This window comes from Orbilia oligospora (assembly GCF_000225545.1).
Source record: "Orbilia oligospora ATCC 24927 unplaced genomic scaffold scaffold00054, whole genome shotgun sequence".
NCBI lineage: Eukaryota > Fungi > Ascomycota > Orbiliomycetes > Orbiliales > Orbiliaceae > Orbilia > Orbilia oligospora.
Genome location: NW_011645611.1, coordinates 3,060,541 through 3,079,435, shown reverse-complemented (window position 1 = coordinate 3,079,435; position 18,895 = coordinate 3,060,541). Strand labels below are relative to the sequence as shown.

Here is an 18,895-nt window from a genome sequence, read left to right as displayed (position 1 = left end):
AGGGGAAAAAAGCCGATAATGAAAATAATAAAAAATGTAGCATAAAAAGGAGATAACCAGCCCATAAAACATCAGTGAACGCCTTTATATACCCTTTTCCCGATTCATTAAAGTAATTGCTTTCGCCATGAATTGCAAAGACAGAGGTGATTTCTCCAGAAGCTCGCTATTGTGACAAGGCGCAAGCCATTGAGAGAAGGGTTTTGAGGATAGAATGGTCGAGAAAAAAGTATTTTTGTGATGAATGAGGAGTTCGTGATGTTGTATATAAGATTCCGGACGTCGTAACTGATAGTGAACGGTGACATCAAAATCTCGGGCAGGTCTTCTACACATTTACCACCAGGAGGAGTTGCCACCGCCGGGGTTGCCGCCGCTGGGGTTTCCATAGCTGGAACCGCCGCCGTAGCCTCCACCACTGTAGCCTCCACCGCCAGAGCCAGAGCCGCCGCCGCCGGAAGATCCGCCGTAGCCTCCTCCGCTAGAGCCACCTCCATAGCCTCCTCCGCTGCTATAGCCACCACCGCCAGAGGAGCCGCCATACCCACCGGAGCTGCCACCAAATCCACCACCACCGCCAGAGCCGCCGCCACCGCCGAACTTACGGAAGTCACGATTAGCACCGCCGCCACCACGGCCACGGCCTCCTCTAGAGGCACCGCCACTGCGGCCACCATAGCCAGCTTCGCGAGCAACCTGTTCCAAGAATGCAGGAACGTCCTGGTTGGCCTCTTTCAAAAGCTCGGTCAACTCGCGAACAATGCCACGGTTGCCACGGTTGAAGAAAGCAGTGCTCAAACCAGTGTTTCCGGCACGACCAGTACGACCAATACGATGAACATAGTCATCGACATCAGTAGGAAGATCGTAGTTTATGACGTGGGTAACGTTCGGGATATCGAGACCACGAGCAGCGACAGCTGTGGCCACCATGATGGGGTAACGTCCTGTCCGGAACATCTCCAACGCCCTTTCACGTTCGCGTTGAGTACGGTCTCCATGGATGGAGGTTGCTGGGAAATTCTGGTTGATTAAGAAGTCGGAGAGAGTATCTGCCATCCTCTTTGTCTCAACGAAGATCAAAGTCAAGCCGCCTTGGTGAGCAGAAAGGATATCGAGGAGAAAGCTTCGCTTGTCGTGGTCTTCAACGTATTCGACACGTTGGGTAATGTTCTCAGAAGTCGAACCAACACGACCAACAGAGAGGAAGACGTAATCCTTCAAGAAATCACGGGCAAGCATCTGGATATCGCGAGGGAAGGTAGCCGAAAACATGAGAGTTTGACGGCTGGTGACACCAGGCATATCCTCGCCCTCAACGATACGACGAATCTGGGGTTCGAAACCCATGTCAAGCATACGATCAGCCTCGTCGAGAACAAGGTACTTGATGCTAGCGAGGGAAATGCGGCCACGTTCTATGAGGTCGACAAGTCTACCTGGAGTAGCAACCAAGAGATCGCATCCACGATCCATCTGACGGAGTTGTTGTCCAATATCTGCACCACCGTAAACAACGCATGGCTTGACCCAAGATCGATAGGCGAATTTGCGAGCCTCATCGTAGATCTGGGAAACAAGTTCACGAGTTGGGGCCAAGATCAAAGCAGTAGGATATGCCTTGCGGGAGCGTTGGAAGCCACCACCTTGGGCACTTGGTGGAGTTGGGGATGGGCCAGTAGCAAAGGACTGGGAAAGAATTGGGAACAAGAAACCACCAGTCTTTCCGGATCCAGTTTGGGCACAGGCCATCAAATCACGACCACCGTTGACGATTGGGATCGAGTATTTCTGGACAGGGGTTGGGACAGTATAGCGAGCAAGCTCAATGTTGAGCAAAAGGTGTGGGTCGAGAGGAGGATTAGTGAACGCAATGACCGGATCTGGAACATTGGAACCAGAGGCCTCAACGGGAATATCATCATATTTCTCAAAGTTGATACCAGTTGATTGCTTCAAAGGATCGTTAGGAACACCAAAGAGCTCACGTTCGAGCCTGCTGTTCGCATTGCCGATGATATGCTTGCCGTCTCTCCAGTAACCTTCGCCGGAGGCACCACGGTTGCCGCCACTAGAGCCGCCGCCGCCGCCGCCGCCAGTGGCTGGGCTGCCGTACGCGTTTTCATTAAAAGGTCGCTGTTGTTGGCGAGGTTCCCATTTATTACCAGGGCTCGGGTTGAAGGATGGAGCATTAGCCCAGTTGCCACCGGAGCTTTGGTTATCCCTGGTAAAAGGCAGATGTTAGAACCTTATCTTGTAGATGGCAAGCAAATCGCGTGATTCTTGGACGACAGGCATTCGTTCTGACTGCTCCAGAGGAGGCAGCAATGCCGAATTTGTGCCAAAACAAGTCTCACCACGATGAGATGACGTTTAGGGTAAATTAGAGAAACAATCACTTACTGAGACCAAGAGTTTCCGCCGCGAGGAGCTGGAGGACCATTATTGACTGGAGCAGGTCCGTTGTTCATCTGCTGAGGAGCCGGGGCAGCCTGTTGCTGCATCTTGGCACGAAGATGGGGAGGGATGTAAGCCGGCCTACCGGCACCAGAGGCATTACCTCCAGCGGAACCGTTAGGGGCAAAACGAGAATCTTGCATGCTCATTCCTTGCATGCCGTTGACAAGATCAGCCATGATGGATGGTGTTTGTTGTTTGAAACAAAGAGTGGGTTCTAAAAGGAGAAAGTTGCGTGGGAGCTAAAATAGTAGCAGTGTTTGTCTGACAGAAAGCAGAAGCCACGAGAACGAAAACTTCCGAAGCTGAAAGAAAGATAAGAAAACCACCAGGGTAACAACAGTCTAGGCCAGATGGTAATGAAGGAAGTAAGGGAGGGAGAATGTGTATATTAAGCAAGTAGGTTGTTTCTCCGGAATAGTATCGAGGAGAATAGTAATATCAAGAGTCGCAGAGAGGGCTTGACGGTAACTTAGATCTCGTCGAGATTCTTCTCTTCTTCTCTACTAAAAAGAAAGAAAAGAATGGAAGGCGTGTTCGACGATGTATGAAGTTTCTATCGAGACAAAAGACAGCGATGTCGGACGTTTGGCTGAAGAGCTAGAGCCGATGAGCTAGCTGGCAGGCCAAAGCTGGGACGGTCTATAGGAAATGAAACCTGAAAATGCCGAAGCTGCTGACGAGTCGAAGAGGACACTTCTGTATCTTATAAAGCAGATACAGCAGAGTTCTCGTAGTCGTGAAGCCTAGGCAGAAATGAAAAACGATGGTTTCGTGATACCGTTGGGAATGAACGTCTCTTTCGAAGGAAACAAAAGACACGAACGGGAATTAAACGATATAACGAAGAAAAACGAAACAGTCTATTGGTTAAAAGGAGAATAGGAAATAAGAGCCTTCTTATTCCCCCGAGGTTAAGTTTGGGAGGGTGATGATGATGATGATGGTGATGATGATGGGAGGTGTAGCTCGTGGGTGAGGAAGGAAGGAAGAAGGGAGAAGAAGGAGAAGGAGAAGGGGTTGTTGATGAAGTCGATGGAGGCAACAAAAAAAAAAAAAAAAAAAAAAAAAAAAAAAAAGTTTAGCTGGCACCCACACACGCCAACACAAGAAGGGTTGACTTGACTAATAACACTCCCACACACACACACACTGTTTTCATGTTCTAAACAGGAACAAACCACATCGAATGGTGGCGAAGTAGCGTCGACGCTAGCAAAGTTTTTTTTTCTTCTCTCTCTTTGAGGTACGTACATGTGCCCGTCTTTTGCTTGTCTATCACTTCAGGCTTCTTTTGTAGCGGGTTGATTCGGCCGACAGTTACATAGCTATGCTGGTAAATCAGGCCAGAAAGAGTAATGTGGACAGAGCAAAGAGCAAATAACCAATTTGACACAAAAGTTCTCAGCCGGTTGCAATAAAGGAGAACAACCTCAGTTATGGAAGCGGCGGTATGAACCAATATTCACCAACGAACACTAATATCATAATTCTATTGGTGGTGGTATACATACTTGTTATGACTTGCTTGCATTCGTGGTGACTAAGCTGTAGCCAGGATAGCGGCTATTCTCCAACCATTTGAGCCTAACTAATAAGCATACTTCCTTAAGGTAAGTAACACGGATTACATGGACAGAAACGTGGAACCTTCCGGTAGGGCTGACAACCAATAGCAAAACTGGAACGAATCCCGGCTTTTTTTTTTTTTTTGACATGACCCGGCGAATAAATGAAAAACTAATATATTAAATACGGCCTGTGACGTCTACTCGTCAACATAGGTGCACTCGATGATTCCCAATATAGAACCATCCATCTTTTGAAAGCCGTCAAGTCTAAGCTTCGGATCCACTTCAGCGAATATCCTTCTCCAGTCCGCCTCCCGTCGTTCGCATGAGTTAAACAACTGGAACATGACAAAGTCGGTTGCCCTACATTTAAGATGATACACAAAGCCGTTAGCTGGCTGTCTATGACCATGCGCATCGAGGGACTGGACAAAAAGAACACACAATAACGCAAATATATAACGTACCTAGCTCTCCGCTCTTCCCAGGGGTGCAAAGAGTTGGGCGGTGGTAGTATGAAATCGCTGACCACGATCTTGCTTCCATTTTTCAAAGCCGGTACTATATTTTCCAAGATCTGAAGGACATATTTATCCGGCCAGTCATGCAAGATGAACCGGAAAAAGTAGACTTCCGCCCCGTTAACCGGCTGTTGAGTGAAGAAATCATGTTCTTGATATTCAAAGTTTCCGACAAGTTCAGGATTATCCCGAGCTAGATTCCTTTGACCTATTTCTAGAGAAGGGGCTGAGAGATCCTGAATGTGAAATTTAAGATGAGGATAAGCCTTTGCAACTTCGACACAAACGAAGCCGGTAGCACCGCCAACCTAAAGGTATCAAATGATAGAGATTAGCACAACGTCAAGACGGGTGACTCTGAATAAAAAAATTTCTTGAAAGAATAAGGATAGAGAAACCAGCTGCTTTCGAGGAGCAATGATGGCCGCCTAAGAACGTGGAGCAAGGCCAAAGAACTATAAGGTTTATAAAGCGGCCAGACTTGAGACCACCAGTCTGGGACTGCTTGGCAACACGCATCTTCGTTGCATTTTATCCTCTATCAAAGACCGGAATGCTGTGCTGAGAGAGCAGCTAATTATAACTTACATCAACGATAGTAGCACCTTTGGGTAATTTGCCCCAATTGTACCCTTTTATCAAAGAATCAGCCTTAAAACCAATTCCCGAGCTCCATTGGGACATAGATAAACCGAATCGCCTTGATAATTCGGGATCTGTTGACAGATATTCAAAGTATCCCTTGCCGTTAAACATTGGAGATATTGAAAACGCCGATTTATCAATATCTTCATGATGCGGAAAAGTTTTAAGGGCCTTGGTGACATTCGTTGAGGCATGGAAGAACTCGTCAACGCAGATACCGACCCATGCACTCGCCGGCAAATTTTCATCGCGGAGGAGCAAGGATGAAGCAGTGTGAGCTACATATCCATCACGGGGCTCGTAGAAAATATGATTTGTCATTGCATAGCGGAGAACCTGGCCGAGTTTGGTGGCCGGGATATTGATTTTGCTGCCCAGGTCTTTGAACGAAATATCGCCAGTTTCTGGGACAAACTGGGCAATCTTGAAGTTATAGATGACCTGAAGACAGGCAGTATCATTAAACTAGCCGGGAAGAACTAAGTGTCAGCACCCATAATCCAATCCACAAATAGGGGGGGTAATCCAATCTGCTTTTGACCTACATTCAGAGCATTCCATTGATTTAGTTCAGACGGGCCTGCAATTAGGTCGTACATTAACTTAGCAGTGGATAGGAGCTGGTATCTTGCACCGTGTAGCTTCTCATTCTCCGGGGTTGATGGTGGCGGCAGAGGGAATACTGATGGGCCATCTGCAGCGAATGATGGGTATGGGAGGCCCTGGGACATAATATAATCCTCGAGGATTTTGGCGTTTTTAGCAATCTCCGCCGCTACTTCGGAGATCCTGGGACGAAGGATTGGAGCTTTGATCATAGCGGGTGTCGGAGACATGGCTACTAATCTATAATTAATTGATCAATGAATACACGAAAATGATAAAACGGGATATCAGTGCCAGATAATAATCTTGAGAAGCCTAATGAGGGGAGAGAATAAGGGAGATTACCAGAGGGGAGGATTCGAGGCTTTTTTATAATAATTCCTATAGCTAGCTAGACCGCATAGCGAAGCAAACAAGGGCCGGACGACCGATGATATCACGAATATTCGAATACAACTAGTCGCGGGATATTGAGGAAGGTAACGGCTAGTAGCCAGATAGCTCTCCTCCAATTCATAACTAGTCGCGAATTAGTTGGATTCTAGATTTGTGACCCAGATACCTTCAAAATTGATAAATTCCTTAGAGAGACGCCGAATGAAGTACGGCTATTGAAAATTTATCAAAGGGGTAAAACTATTCTATGTCGGGGTACGAGACGAGGTAAACCGCTGGGGTTTTACAGATTTGTTCCACTGCTTGAAATTGAAACCAAATTTTAGAGATTACCTCGCACTTATGCAGGAATCCTCAAATTGAATGTCGGCCTTGAACCGTGTCATATGCGAATAGGATACGATCCATTCCAGATTCCTCGATCCTTCAGCCTTGCGGTACGTATACATGCATACGCCGTAGGATAACCTAGGTACCTACGTTTTTTTTTTTAAAAAAAAAAAAGACAGACGTCTCCAGTCCGATGCCGCGGTGTAACCCTTTGAAATCTGATATGGAGTTTAGGTTCTTGTACTACACAATTCATCCGAGCTGCCGCACACCATATGAGAAACTACAGGGTTAGCGGGCCAGACGCCTACCGTCTGATCAGAATGCAATTCAATACAAATATTTGTTATCCCTAGATTTATTGACGTCAATGGACGTTGCTGGCCACCCTCGAAACAGGATCATTGGTTGGAAAAAGATCGCGAGGTCACATTTGGGATCTCGATATGTGCGTTGGTCGCGTGGTATTTCCCCCCGCTTTTTGAATTAGGCTTAGACGGGGACAGGGGCAACTTGAATTCATGTGCATGTTAGTCTAGTTGATGCATGGTTTGTCGACTTGTCAGAGCATTCTTTATCGTCGATTTACGTCAGGCACTAGTACTGGCAAAGGCCCGTTCGACTACTTGAGCGCTCGTCCAATGCTATCCTCTCGTGTCGGGGTGTGACGGGAATGTGGTACGTAATCTATGTATAGTATATGTACAACCTCGTTAATATTGCCGGATAACCCGGTTTTGATTTTGATTGATTGATTGATTGATTGATTGATTGATTGGTACCCTAAAGGCCTATCCTAATGCTAGTTGCTAAGTATATACACGACGAGATCAAAACAGACCCAATAGACAAAGGAAAATGCGATAAGTTAAAGGAGAGTTGATGTAGTAATTTTTGAAAAAGAGAACTCCGACAACCCGAACCCCAAATACGAAAAAAGAAAAAAGAAAAAAAAAGAAAAAGGAGCCCTCCCCGGTATCACGGGATAACGGATATCGTAGATTTGGGCCCTCGCTTCCAAAAAAAATGTCGAGAATGATATCAGCCTGAATGTCCAAAATATATTAAAGTCCGAAAATAACGCCTGTTATGAGCAGCTTATCAAAAGCTTGTTGCAAAATGACCTCCCAACACACTTTCTGATGCAAATTCCTCTTGGGATCTTTCCTGACCATTGTTAGTCTCGAGACCTCCATTTTATATCTTCTTCTTCTTCTGTACGACGAAGAGTGCTATCAAAGGTCTAGCTATACTCTTCCAAACATATTTCTAACCTTCTTCACAGCTCCGACGACCTTTTTGGGTGTCACTCCAAACTTCTTCAGAAACTCCACTGTCTCATTGGTATTCATCCCCAACCCTTGTCCCTGCTTCCTCTCAATCTCAACAATGCCGTTATTAGATACTCCATAACCGTATCTATTTTCCTCGGGTTTCACAGGCAAAGGCATCATTACCTTCGCCATCTCCCTAACCTCCTCCTCTTTCTCTTTCTCTTCTTCCTTCTCAGAAAGGCAAACACTCTTATCGGAAGAACATCCCCTGCTACTCCCAGCTCTTTCACTCCCAGGCTCAACATAGGAGATATCGCAAATAGTCCTATAGTCAGCCGAGTCAATCGCCTTTCTGTTCGCTACAGTCTCAAACTCGAGTGAAACTGTCTTTGTAACCATGATGGTCAATGGTATATCTTCAGGTAGAGTTCCGATAGATGTATCTCTAGATAACAATGAAAAGGCAGTTCCGGGTCTTGGAGTAGTCGGGCTGTTTGTATAGGATGTGCCCGGACGAGTTGTAGAAGTATTATTGGTATATGATGTACCCGGTCGGGGTGTAGAAGTACTACTGGTGTACGATGTACCCGGTCGAGGCGTAGAAGGACTTGTTGCCCAAGCCGGTGCACCCGGCCTTGGGGTCGAAGGACTATACCCGAATGATGTACCCGATTTGGGAGTGGTCGGGTATCCGAACGATGTACCCGATCTAGGGGTAGTTGGTGTACATGTGTTTGAGAAGAAGCCGCCCAGTTTTGGGGTGCCTGGGCTGGTGGCCCATGATGTACCAAGTCTAGGAGACTCGTTCTCCCAAGGAGTAGCAGGTGATCCTGCAGGTGAGCCGACGGGCGTATTGCCAGCGTCTTTATATAGCTCTCTCAACTCCGGTGTCGACTTTCTATCAAGATCAAGTCCTATATATTTCACGATGTCAATGTTAGCCAACTATCCTTTTCTTGAAAAGCATATGTCAAAATAAAAAAATTTTAAAAAAATAAATGTAAAAAAGAAAAATCAATCCACCCACCAATCTTGCCACAATCCCTACCCATAACCCTCCAGAACTTCTCCATATCCCCTCCATAATGCACACACTCCAACTTAACACAAACCCCCAGTTCATCCAACAACCTAGCATTCGTACAAATACACGACAAACTCGCCAGGCTATATTTCTTCTCTGGCACCTCTCCCGCACATTTATACGAACACGCAGGATAAAACAACTTATTGTCTCCATCCGTATACCCCGCCAGATTCAACACTCTTAGAGGGGTAGTACCTTTCATCATCTGCTGTTTCCCCGCTTGCCGATACACCGGCTGAGGAGGCGTAGGCGGTGGTGGAATCCACGGCGGAAGCGGTAAATGGCTATCATCATTCAACAGATCAACTTCTTGGTCTGGGTCTTGATGTGCCTGTGGTGCTGGATGCTGATAATCCAACAATTGTGCAGAATCATACTCAATGCTATCAAAACTTGTTCGATCTTTTCGACGACGGCTGTAATTCGACGCCAGATCGGTGTTGATATTGAGCATGTTTAGCCCACCAGGCAGGCCTAAAACCGATCTTCGATTCATGACGGATTTTTTTTAAAATGCACGACCCAGTGTGAGAATGACGGAAAGAAACGGTGATGTTGAAGGATGAATGAATGAATAAATAGATGAAGGTTTATTAAGAAGGGTTGCAAATGTGCGTCGAAGACCCTCCTGGAACCTTGCGCTATCTCTTTTTTAAAATTATTTTCGCAATTGAGGTTCTCCAGGTCTAGATATTATACTTATATATCCTTACAAGCTGATTCGCTTCGGACAAATAGTTTATATGTAATATTCCGATATCCGTTCAAGATTTCACCATATCCCGTTTCGGGCTATCATCTGGTCTCAGCCCACGCAAAACGTGATTGGGCGAAAAGGGCTTAGGCAAAACCCACCGTCGATGGACTGAGGTTTTCTTGATCAAAAGTACGAAGTTAGTCCGGCGAGGTGCTGTTACGTCGGTGGGAAAAAGAAAGAGCTAAACGCTGTGGAAAACGGAGCAAAAAAGCCATGCTACGAACACGGCAGAACCTGGCTACGACGGCAAAAGCGTACTAGCGAGGGACCCTTTTCGCATGGCGAAGAAGTAAAATGGTGGATATGAATGTGAAGCCAGAAATTAAATCATACAGCTCGCATAGCCAAGCAGTCGTCAGCTGTAAAAGAAAAAGCAACCTCTTAAGAACTAGCGAACTATGAAAAACGGGCAACCAAGAGTCGACCAGGGCGTGGACGTATAAAAATAACGAACCGTTGAGAATGGGCGTTTCTCGTTAAAAGGGCTTGCTCCTACCGCCAACGTAGAATACTACCAGCCGGTATAATAGCCAGGCAATTGCAAGCTTGCTTCTTTCCTTCCCTGTCCATAGAATCCAATAAGTGTGAAGCCAGAGCTATAAGACAATATTATTCGCAAGCCATTAACAACGGGCTATATTATAGGAGGCTTATAGGCCCATCGATTTTGGAGTCGTGATTCAAAATTCCGTGTTCGAACTAATCGAATCGAGTCCGCATCTGATAGGGTTGGACATGCTCAAAAGCTTTGAATGCAGATGCACAGTCCGCAATCCAACCCGATTCGACGAACCGACGATAACGCTATTCGAATCAAACCTCTGCACGTCACCTGAAAAGTTTTTTTCCTGGTGGACTTCGTCGAACCGTTCTATCGAAGCAGAAAAATATGCAGGACGCGAATGCAAGGAGGGCACCCTGCATTAGCTTTATCCACCGCCAAAATGGCTAACGACGAGGAACCATAGTTCGTGTTTGGCGCAATTGATTTGCCAAACTAGTTCGCTGGTGCAAGACCCATTAGCAGGAAAAAAGAGGTCGCGACTAGTGAATTTTTCTCTCGTGTACTCAGATCTAATCAGTGAAAAACTGAATGAAGAAAAAAAAAAAAAAAAAAAAAAAAAAGGTAGAGTATGAGGACACTTACCGTGGAGGAAGAGGGCTTAAGGGAAAAAAGATAGTTATCATAGTAACAGAAGGAAATCCTCACGGTGCATCCAAAACCGTCGAATAGTCTCCGCATGTGACCGTGGGACTCCGACAAAAAACCCTTGGTCTTCATGCGCAGGAAAAACGCCTCTTCCGTAGTTTAACTCATCTCTAGGTCCACAGTTCCCAGGGGGCTGATGGTAACCATCATCGAGCCTATCCAAACTTAACCCGTCTGATAACCCCCAGATTCTAGATCTCTAGGCTATCACACTCACACTTCCAAAGACGGGAATATTTCGTAATATGCAGGACGGGAAGACGAACTATCGATAAAAAATAATGTTACGCGAAATTTGGTCTGCTTCCCTGATATCCTGCTATATCCGTAGCGTAGCACGCACGTATGAACTCTCTGTCCTGTTCCTTGCAGATTCGGGAAGTGTCTCTGCATACTTTCAAACCTTGAAGAGAATCTGAAGTCAAAATACTAGCTCTTGGTAACTCCGTCGGTCCTTGGAGCTTTCTCGTTACACTTCACAACCAGACACCAAAAACTCGCAATTGATGCATCACTTCACAAAGGGTAAGAACCTACTAATTTACTATGTAGGTTACTATGTATAGTTAGCTGGCCGGCCAGAACCTCATAATGTGATACGATTCGCATATTCACATACACACCGGGAACCTGCAGCTGCAAGGAACAATACATCAAAAAAATAGAATATCAGATTGACAGAATCTTAATTATGACCATGAACTGGTAGCCTCGATTCTGGGCGGACAATTAGTGAACGGCTAGCTAGTAGCTTTTCATATTATGATTCTGTTTTTCTCTCCTCAACTAAATTTAAAACAGATCTCAAGAGTCTCGGCTCTTTGCCTCACTTCTGTTCGGGGTCATACAGAAAGAATAATTAAAAAAAAAAAAGTACAAAGGCGATGGGAGTCACCATATCTCACACGACCACACGCGCGCACACATACATACACATAAAACCTGACTACAAGTTTTACAGCCCGAGCTCCCCAACGAAGTATTTTAAGCAATGAGGAAGCTAAAGGCTGCACACGGAAAACAATAAAGGCTCAGCTAGCCACCGTAATATAATGGGCGCAAGGTGAAGATCAAATGCAACGATGCATGCTGGATCGAAAGTACATATGATTCCAAAGAACATGCATGCTATTAAATAAGATGCCAAAGAAACATTATGATAACAAGAGCAGCAATTGGCTCAAAAGCAAACAATTGGTAATAAAATAAAATATGTATAAACGAACATGGGGGTGAAGGGATAAAACCACAAGGCCACAATGGCAGCTCTCAAAGATCGACATCATCTAACATATAAGTCGTAAGGAAACGAAAATAGAAGAAATGAGGCCCACTTCCAACGCATAGCAAATAGATATCCGGGTATATCCTAGAAAAACTAAAAGAGAAAAATACCTGTAACTTGTCAAATCGACCGAGTGCTCTCATACGTCGTACATACTATTCTCGTCGAATGGGTTCGCTATTTCCGGAAAACTGGTTAGCTCTCAATCCTACACCATTGTACACAAAGATGAAAGGAACTACTTACGACTCTCTTCGTTGTTAGTTCCTTTGCCTTTCAGCCCCGAAAACTTGCTACTGCTGAACAACCCCAACATGGTACTTTGCCGTCGACTCTTTTTATCATTATTACTCAGTGACATGCTCCCGCCAATTGCGCCACCGCTAGAGAAAAAGGTAGAAGTAGGCGTCTGGGGCACCATACCAGCTGCATTACTATTGCCATTGCCATTGCCACCACTGCTAGTGCTCTTCTCATCCTTGGCATCCAGATTGAAGTTCATCCTACGTGGTGTGGATGGAAGACCTGGGCCTGGAGCTGCCGTTACAGGGGCTGCAAGAAGATTCGATTGACTGGTAGTAGGAGCAGGTTGTGATGAAGGTGCGTGGGTGTACGCCTGCTGGGCATATTGTAGTTGTGGAGCTTGACCCGAGTACTGCTGCATCCAAGGTGCCGGATATGATTGCGCAAGCGTCTTCTCCTGAGGTTGAGGTTCGGCTAACTCCCTTGTGTTATGGGTATGTTCTCCATAACCTTCCTCACCTGGCTTGAAGAAGATCGACGAGTACTCCAATATGAACAGCGAAAAGACACCGGCGGGAATGTTGAGTGTCGGCGAGAATACGATGCCAACGTTCCTAACCGTCATCTTATTTTCGGCGGCGTTGTCGACGATCTGAATGAGATGTTGGGCCAGAACTTTGAGCAGGGTGAAGTTCTCGATTGGTAGTAGGTGGACCAGTTGGTTGAGGCGCGGTACCCGGTTCGATTTGTCGTCATCTTCCAACGCGGCGACGAACTCTCCATGTAGATCTCTGGTAAGAAGGTTATGCGGCAGCTCCCGTAGGTAGAGTTTCAGCAATCCAGCGATGGCATGAGGGTCGTGATATTCTTCTTCGTCAGCCAGCAGATTTATATCTGCATTGGTATTGAACCTGTCTCTCAGCTGCCTGATGGATGTGTTGGATCCACTTAACCTAAAGATACCCTCCTCCTGCCACGCACCGCGAGCATCAAGGTATTCGATGCAGCGGTATACAACCGATGGGATCTCTAAATCGACGCCCGATGGCTTACTAACCTCGACGGCGTCACCGAGGGACGCGCCAAAGACGCTTCTCGAAGGCGGTATCTTGGCTGGTGCATTGGCAGATGGTGTTGTCGGCGGGACACCATCTATAGTGGCGTGGTGTTCACCTGAGGCCTTGTGGTGCATAAAACCAAAGAGTCCCCCCTTCTTCTTGCCATGTTTGGTTCTCTCAACGGCATCCGCAGCGACATTTGCTATAAACTTGCCTCCTAAAGTCGACGCAATCCCCGTAATAACGCTTTTCTCGCCACTATGGTCTGACATTTTCGATACCGTAGATACTGTCGAAAGAGGAGATGGGTTATCTCTTCTTCTATCGATCGCGGGTGGACCATGGATCGGTGCCTGGCCTTGGACCATATTTTCATAGGACACCGCCCTTAGATTATCCCCCGGCTGGGGTTGCCCTTCTTCGGCTAGGCTGGCTTTCCTTTTTTCACTAGTGACAGAAGCGGTATCGTCGTTCCTTCGTCTCTCGCTGGTTATAGAAGCGTTGTCGTCCTGCTCATCCGAGTAGTGTACGTATTGCAAAAGGCAATCCACCCATTCGTCCCTTTCAGCATCACTCTCTGCACACAAAACGTGCCTTATGGAGCTTGACGGGTTGTTGCGCTTCGGCTCCAAAATCAAAAAGGCATGACGATATTGGTTCTCGCTATCCTCGGGATTATCCGAGCGCGGTTGGTTATTCGACTGTTTTCCAATTTGAGCACTTGGTAGACGGATGGAACCTAAGTGGGAACCTCCCCTATGCTCAAAATATCTCAAAATGGGACCCTCAAGGATGAAGTAACGGGACTTCCAGCCACCGAAGTTCTTCCCTCGCTTTCTGAGCGACCCTTCCTTCGTTATTCTGCGGTCGCCGCTGGGAAGGTAAGGGACATTAGACAAGCTGTCTTTATTGCTATACAAGCTAGCGGTGTCACTCCCTGTCGTCGACTCGACAACATCCACTGAAAGGTACTCGCAAAGCGCCTGGCCGGCCCTCTGATCCAATGGGATGGTATTCAATATGGACACAAAGTATTCTTCAATCGCAGCTTTACGACCTTCGATATTTGCAGGTGAATGATTTGTGAACAAGGTCATGTTGGGCAATTTGGCCGTGAAATTCTTCGGATTTGCAAATTGCCTCACTTGAGAATCGAGTATTCCCAGTGTGTTGACGTCCTTCTCAACACGCCAAAGCTCGTTCCCGTTGGTGCGAGAGAATGTAGCTAAAACAAAGACGATCTGGTCTCGTCCTTTTGCATAATCCCCTCGAGCTCTCATCCGCGTCGACAAGACCTTGGCATCAATGGTCTGCAATGCAGGAGGTACTATAAGTAGCCTATCGTCACCGCCTTTGGCAATGCCGTTCAAAGAACTGGCTTCCTTGGCAAAATCGCCAGGTGCCTTCTCTTCCTGCTTGACTTCCCGTGCCAAGGAGGCCATTTGTGGCAAGTTCATGAGTTGCTCATGAATGTTGGTAACAGGTTGTTCAGACATCTGAGCAAGGAAGGTAGCTTGGCGAGTTGGAGATAGTAACCCAGGGCTCAAAGGTCCATTATGGTTTCCAGCGACGCTGGAGGCAGAACCTGGGAATCCGGATCTTGGGGATAGGGGTGGGGATAGGGGACCTCCAAGTCTACCCTCCATCCTTGGCTGTCGTGGAGAAAGCAACGGTGACGCAAGCGGTCGGTCGACAGGTCTAGGACTAAGCGGCAGGCCAAGCCCAAGTGCCGGACTCTTCAATGCATTCGACGAGCCTTTAAGTGTAAGTCCGCGAGGTGGGGCCATAAGCGTGGTTGACTTGATGTTTTCTCCTCCATCGAATGTCATCTTCCTGGGAAGCCCAGGCGAGATCAAGGCTTCTTGTTGGCGAAGTACCTCTCGAGCTTGGTCTTCAGTCAAGTCGGTAGGTGCAGGTATCTTAGGCTCATCCTATATTATCAAGATTAGTCGCCACTTTAAGCGATATCCAATACCAACGAAGACTAATATCTTACCCTTTGAACTGAGAATCCTTGGGCTGACTGTTGCAACTGCAATGGTGCAGGCGCCCTTTTCCTCGATAGACCCGGCGTAGGCATTCCAGGTGTTGGCATGCCTGGAGTCGGCGCCGATGGCTCGCTGCTATTCGTAGACTTGGAAAGATCTAAATTCGAAGGTCCTCTTCTCTGACCGTTCCCTAAATTTCCCACTATGTGTTGCTCTTCATCCGGCATAACCTGATGAAAACTAGTTATTTGGCCTGCAACCTCTTGTGGTGACATTGGGTAAGGCGCGACATGCTCATCCACTGTAGAAAATGTATCACTTCGAGTAAGCTCCTTGATCGAAGTTCGACCGTCTAAAGACGCAGCATCGGTGTCGTGTGGGTCGCTTGGGGTGGGTGAAGTAACGGATCTTGGGTCTGCTCCAGTCGGCAAGGGCGGTACGGCACTCAATTGCTCCTTTAGCTTTTTCCTATACCTCTCCTTATCCTTCATTGCCTTTTCTAGATCCCGATTGAGGCTTAAAATCATCGACCGTTGCTTATCTACCAACCTCCAGAGCTGCGAATTTTGAGAGGCTGCCTGCGCCTTATCCTTCAGTAAGTGAGAAATCAAAGCCTCCGCGGAACCCGCAGCTTGAATAAGAGTGGCAATTTCTTCCGGAGTCCGTTCACCGGTTTGGTTTTGCGTGAAAATATTACTTATCGCTGCATCAACTGATGACGAGCGCGGACCTCCCACCCTCGCGCCGGGTGCAGGCAAAGCTCCTTCGGACGCCATTCCCGCCTGTGAATTGCCACCGCTTCGCGCAGAAGAGTCGCTCTCTGGAACAGAGCGTAATTTCTTCAAGTGTTGTTGAGGTGTGTTATTACCCCGCTCTGATGGTCGCGATCCAGGCCTCGACCCCGTAGACCGTAAAGATTCGTTACTCGATGTAGATAAAGGCCGTCGCGGTGAGGCCCCGGTGACAGTGTATTGTGAGGTCGCAGGCGACTGGTCGTTTATCGATCGGTCTGCCGAGGAGTACGAGTTCTGAGATCCCTCAGATCCCACAGGCGACGCGAACCCGTGCAAAGAGTAGTTCTGGGCCGGTTGTTGCTGATGATGGTGACCCTGAGGCTGAGGCTGATGATGATACTGGGTTTGTTGTTGCTGCTGTAGCTGTTGATGGCGTCGTTCCTCGTCCGCGTAGAATTGCGCTGTAGACGGGCGGCCTTCAGGTGTAGTGGACCGTTGGTCGAGGCTTTCCCAGCTCAGTTCTTGTTCGAGAAACTGGGCTTTTGTCCGGGGCGAAGCGAGAGCAAGCTCGGTTGCAGCCAATGCACGTCGTCTGCTTTCCTCAAACGATATTTCCTCTTTCTCTTTGCGCTGATACTTGACGGGTGCAATTTTGCTCCTTAAACCGGGAGACTGTTGTGCGTTCGCGATCAGGTGCTGAAGGATCGCGGGATTATTCTGGAGGTAGTGATTGTTCACAAGATTATTATTACCGCTCCCGTCAGACGAAGACACTTTGTCCACGAACGGAGCCGACAAGGATTGAAAATGTGACATCTGGTGCAACTACCTGGTGCCCTTGTATGGGAAGCCAGGCAATAAGAAAAATAACAGGGTGACCGCCAACCAACCGAAATTTCGAAGCAGGAGCGGGCCTAGCCCAACCAACCACAGGCTGCGGGGCTGACCTGACCGTCGGAAAGAATGGGATAAAGGCTGTATCAAAAGGGCGGGTTCACTAGTGTGCTGCTGATAGGGTGGGTTCAAAGGAAACGAAAGACGAAATTTCCCGCTAGAAATCAGCTGTCCGTGGGGAATGAAACGAACAGCGGAAACGGCTGCTTTGACAATTCAACAATACTATGTAAGAAGGGGGTAAAAGTCCAGGCGTTAGTGTAATATTAATGCAATCGACTAATTATTACTGTTAATAATTTGTGGGATGTTGGCGTGAGGAATATATGAAAAAAGAAATAAGAGCGACAGCCAAAAGAGTTTTGCAGCCGCCGTCAATGGGGCCTAAGATATAGTCTTTTTGTTCGGGGTGGGGTTGCCGCCGAGGGGTCCAAGTCCTTTGTCCAGGGCTTGAGTGGATGGCTTCGATTGTGATAAACGAACGGACGCCCGCCTATTCCACAGCACGAGATGGTCCGGAATGGGCAGTTCAGCGACACGTTCGACGAGACTACTTGAAGCTGTGCCTATTAAGAGCGAGCGTTTAGAAAAAAGTTAGAGTCTTGAACACCTTCCAACATTTACGCGCTCGATATCCGAGCCGTCTCCCCAATTGTTGATAAACTATTTCGTCTCAGAAAGTTAACGTACATACCTGTCAAAATGAGATGCCTGACGTGATGTTATAATGTTGGATGTATATATATAATTGAAACGGAATTATGGAGGATCACCCCTCCTGTGTAATCTGCCAGTGAACTGGTCCGCCTATAACAACCTTTAAGAGAAGAGAGTCGTCGCCGTCGTCAGCATTTCTACACATATGAAAGAAAGTATGACCCTTGAGGGCTCTAGCACCGGCTCGAAGACGCTGTTTTAAAGCAATTTTCCAAAGGGAATTCTACTTCATGAAGTGTCCGTACACAAATAATCTGAGGCAAAACTAATCAATGCTCGTACCTCGGAATGGTTACTGCAATCTTTCTGGACCGCGCACAGCCGGAGATGTTGAAATTATCGAAGTTTCTGTAAATGGTCTGCTGTCAAGCGATCCGGCGGCGTCGAACTCGTTACGTTTCGATCGTCAAATGGTGGCGCTCTTCCCAATATTGCGTGCAGATACTGTAAGTACTGGTGTTTCGCAGGCAAAGCCAGCGCAGCCAAGGATGTCGAATCAGTCGCTAGAAGGTTCGAAATAGTAGATGGTAAACCTAAAGAAGGTCAATACGACTCCACGACCGATTATGGGGACCGTAGATATCGTGTTTGATGGAAGATGAAGAGTAGAAGAGGGACCCGGATGAAAGATACCCCAAAGGAAATAAAAGGAAAAGGAATAAGCACTTCTAAGATGTTGAAACGCAGGTGCCAGGAGATAGCTTGCCTGCAAACCTCACATACTCTGTACACCGGTCTTTTTTGTCGACCTTGGCTGTCAGTACCAATCAATGACGACGGGTCGGGGCCAAAAATCTCTTAGTAACAAGCGCTGGTAACCAATTGTTCGGGAAGGGTGTGTGCAAAAAGGCACGACCGGACCTGGACTGGACCCTTCATAAAAAGAGGGCCTTCTATTACTTTGCCCTACAGCTGCACTGCCCAACGACCGGAGGGATTTCATGATACTTCTATCTTCTCCCCTGATTGCGCTGAAGAAGGGCGCAGCAGATTCAAAGATCCTCACCCTTCAGTTTGGCCAGCAGGACGTCCCACCCCTCGACGGAGAGACAAAAGTCAAGTCACAAGTCAAGTGTCTACTTGACAAACGGCAGTCAACGTCGCTCATAGGCTAACCGACCT

General features: G+C 47.2%; 4 protein-coding genes across 4 annotated transcripts; all 4 read right to left on the bottom strand.

The window, feature by feature from the left end:
• Positions 1-336: 336 nt before the first annotated feature.
• Positions 337-2,636, bottom strand: AOL_s00054g927 (uncharacterized protein; the record flags this gene model as incomplete). Its single annotated transcript, XM_011122243.1, has 2 exons — positions 337-2,224; positions 2,404-2,636. 2 exons carry the CDS (start codon positions 2,634-2,636, stop codon positions 337-339), a joined length of 2,121 nt encoding a protein of 706 aa, XP_011120545.1.
• A 1,589-nt stretch (positions 2,637-4,225) lies between these two features.
• On the bottom strand, positions 4,226-6,030 carry AOL_s00054g926 (uncharacterized protein; the record flags this gene model as incomplete). The annotated part of the gene is made up of 4 exons (XM_011122242.1): positions 4,226-4,391; positions 4,496-4,857; positions 5,138-5,659; positions 5,740-6,030. 4 exons carry the CDS (start codon positions 6,028-6,030, stop codon positions 4,226-4,228), a joined length of 1,341 nt encoding a protein of 446 aa, XP_011120544.1.
• A 1,743-nt stretch (positions 6,031-7,773) lies between these two features.
• On the bottom strand, positions 7,774-9,383 carry AOL_s00054g925 (uncharacterized protein; the record flags this gene model as incomplete). The annotated part of the gene is made up of 2 exons (XM_011122241.1): positions 7,774-8,714; positions 8,828-9,383. 2 exons carry the CDS (start codon positions 9,381-9,383, stop codon positions 7,774-7,776), a joined length of 1,497 nt encoding a protein of 498 aa, XP_011120543.1.
• Positions 9,384-12,278: 2,895 nt separating this feature from the next.
• On the bottom strand, positions 12,279-16,978 carry AOL_s00054g924 (uncharacterized protein; the record flags this gene model as incomplete). The annotated part of the gene is made up of 3 exons (XM_011122240.1): positions 12,279-12,316; positions 12,386-15,371; positions 15,437-16,978. The coding sequence occupies 3 exons, from the start codon at positions 16,976-16,978 to the stop codon at positions 12,279-12,281; spliced, it is 4,566 nt and encodes a 1,521-aa protein (XP_011120542.1).
• Positions 16,979-18,895: the final 1,917 nt, after the last annotated feature.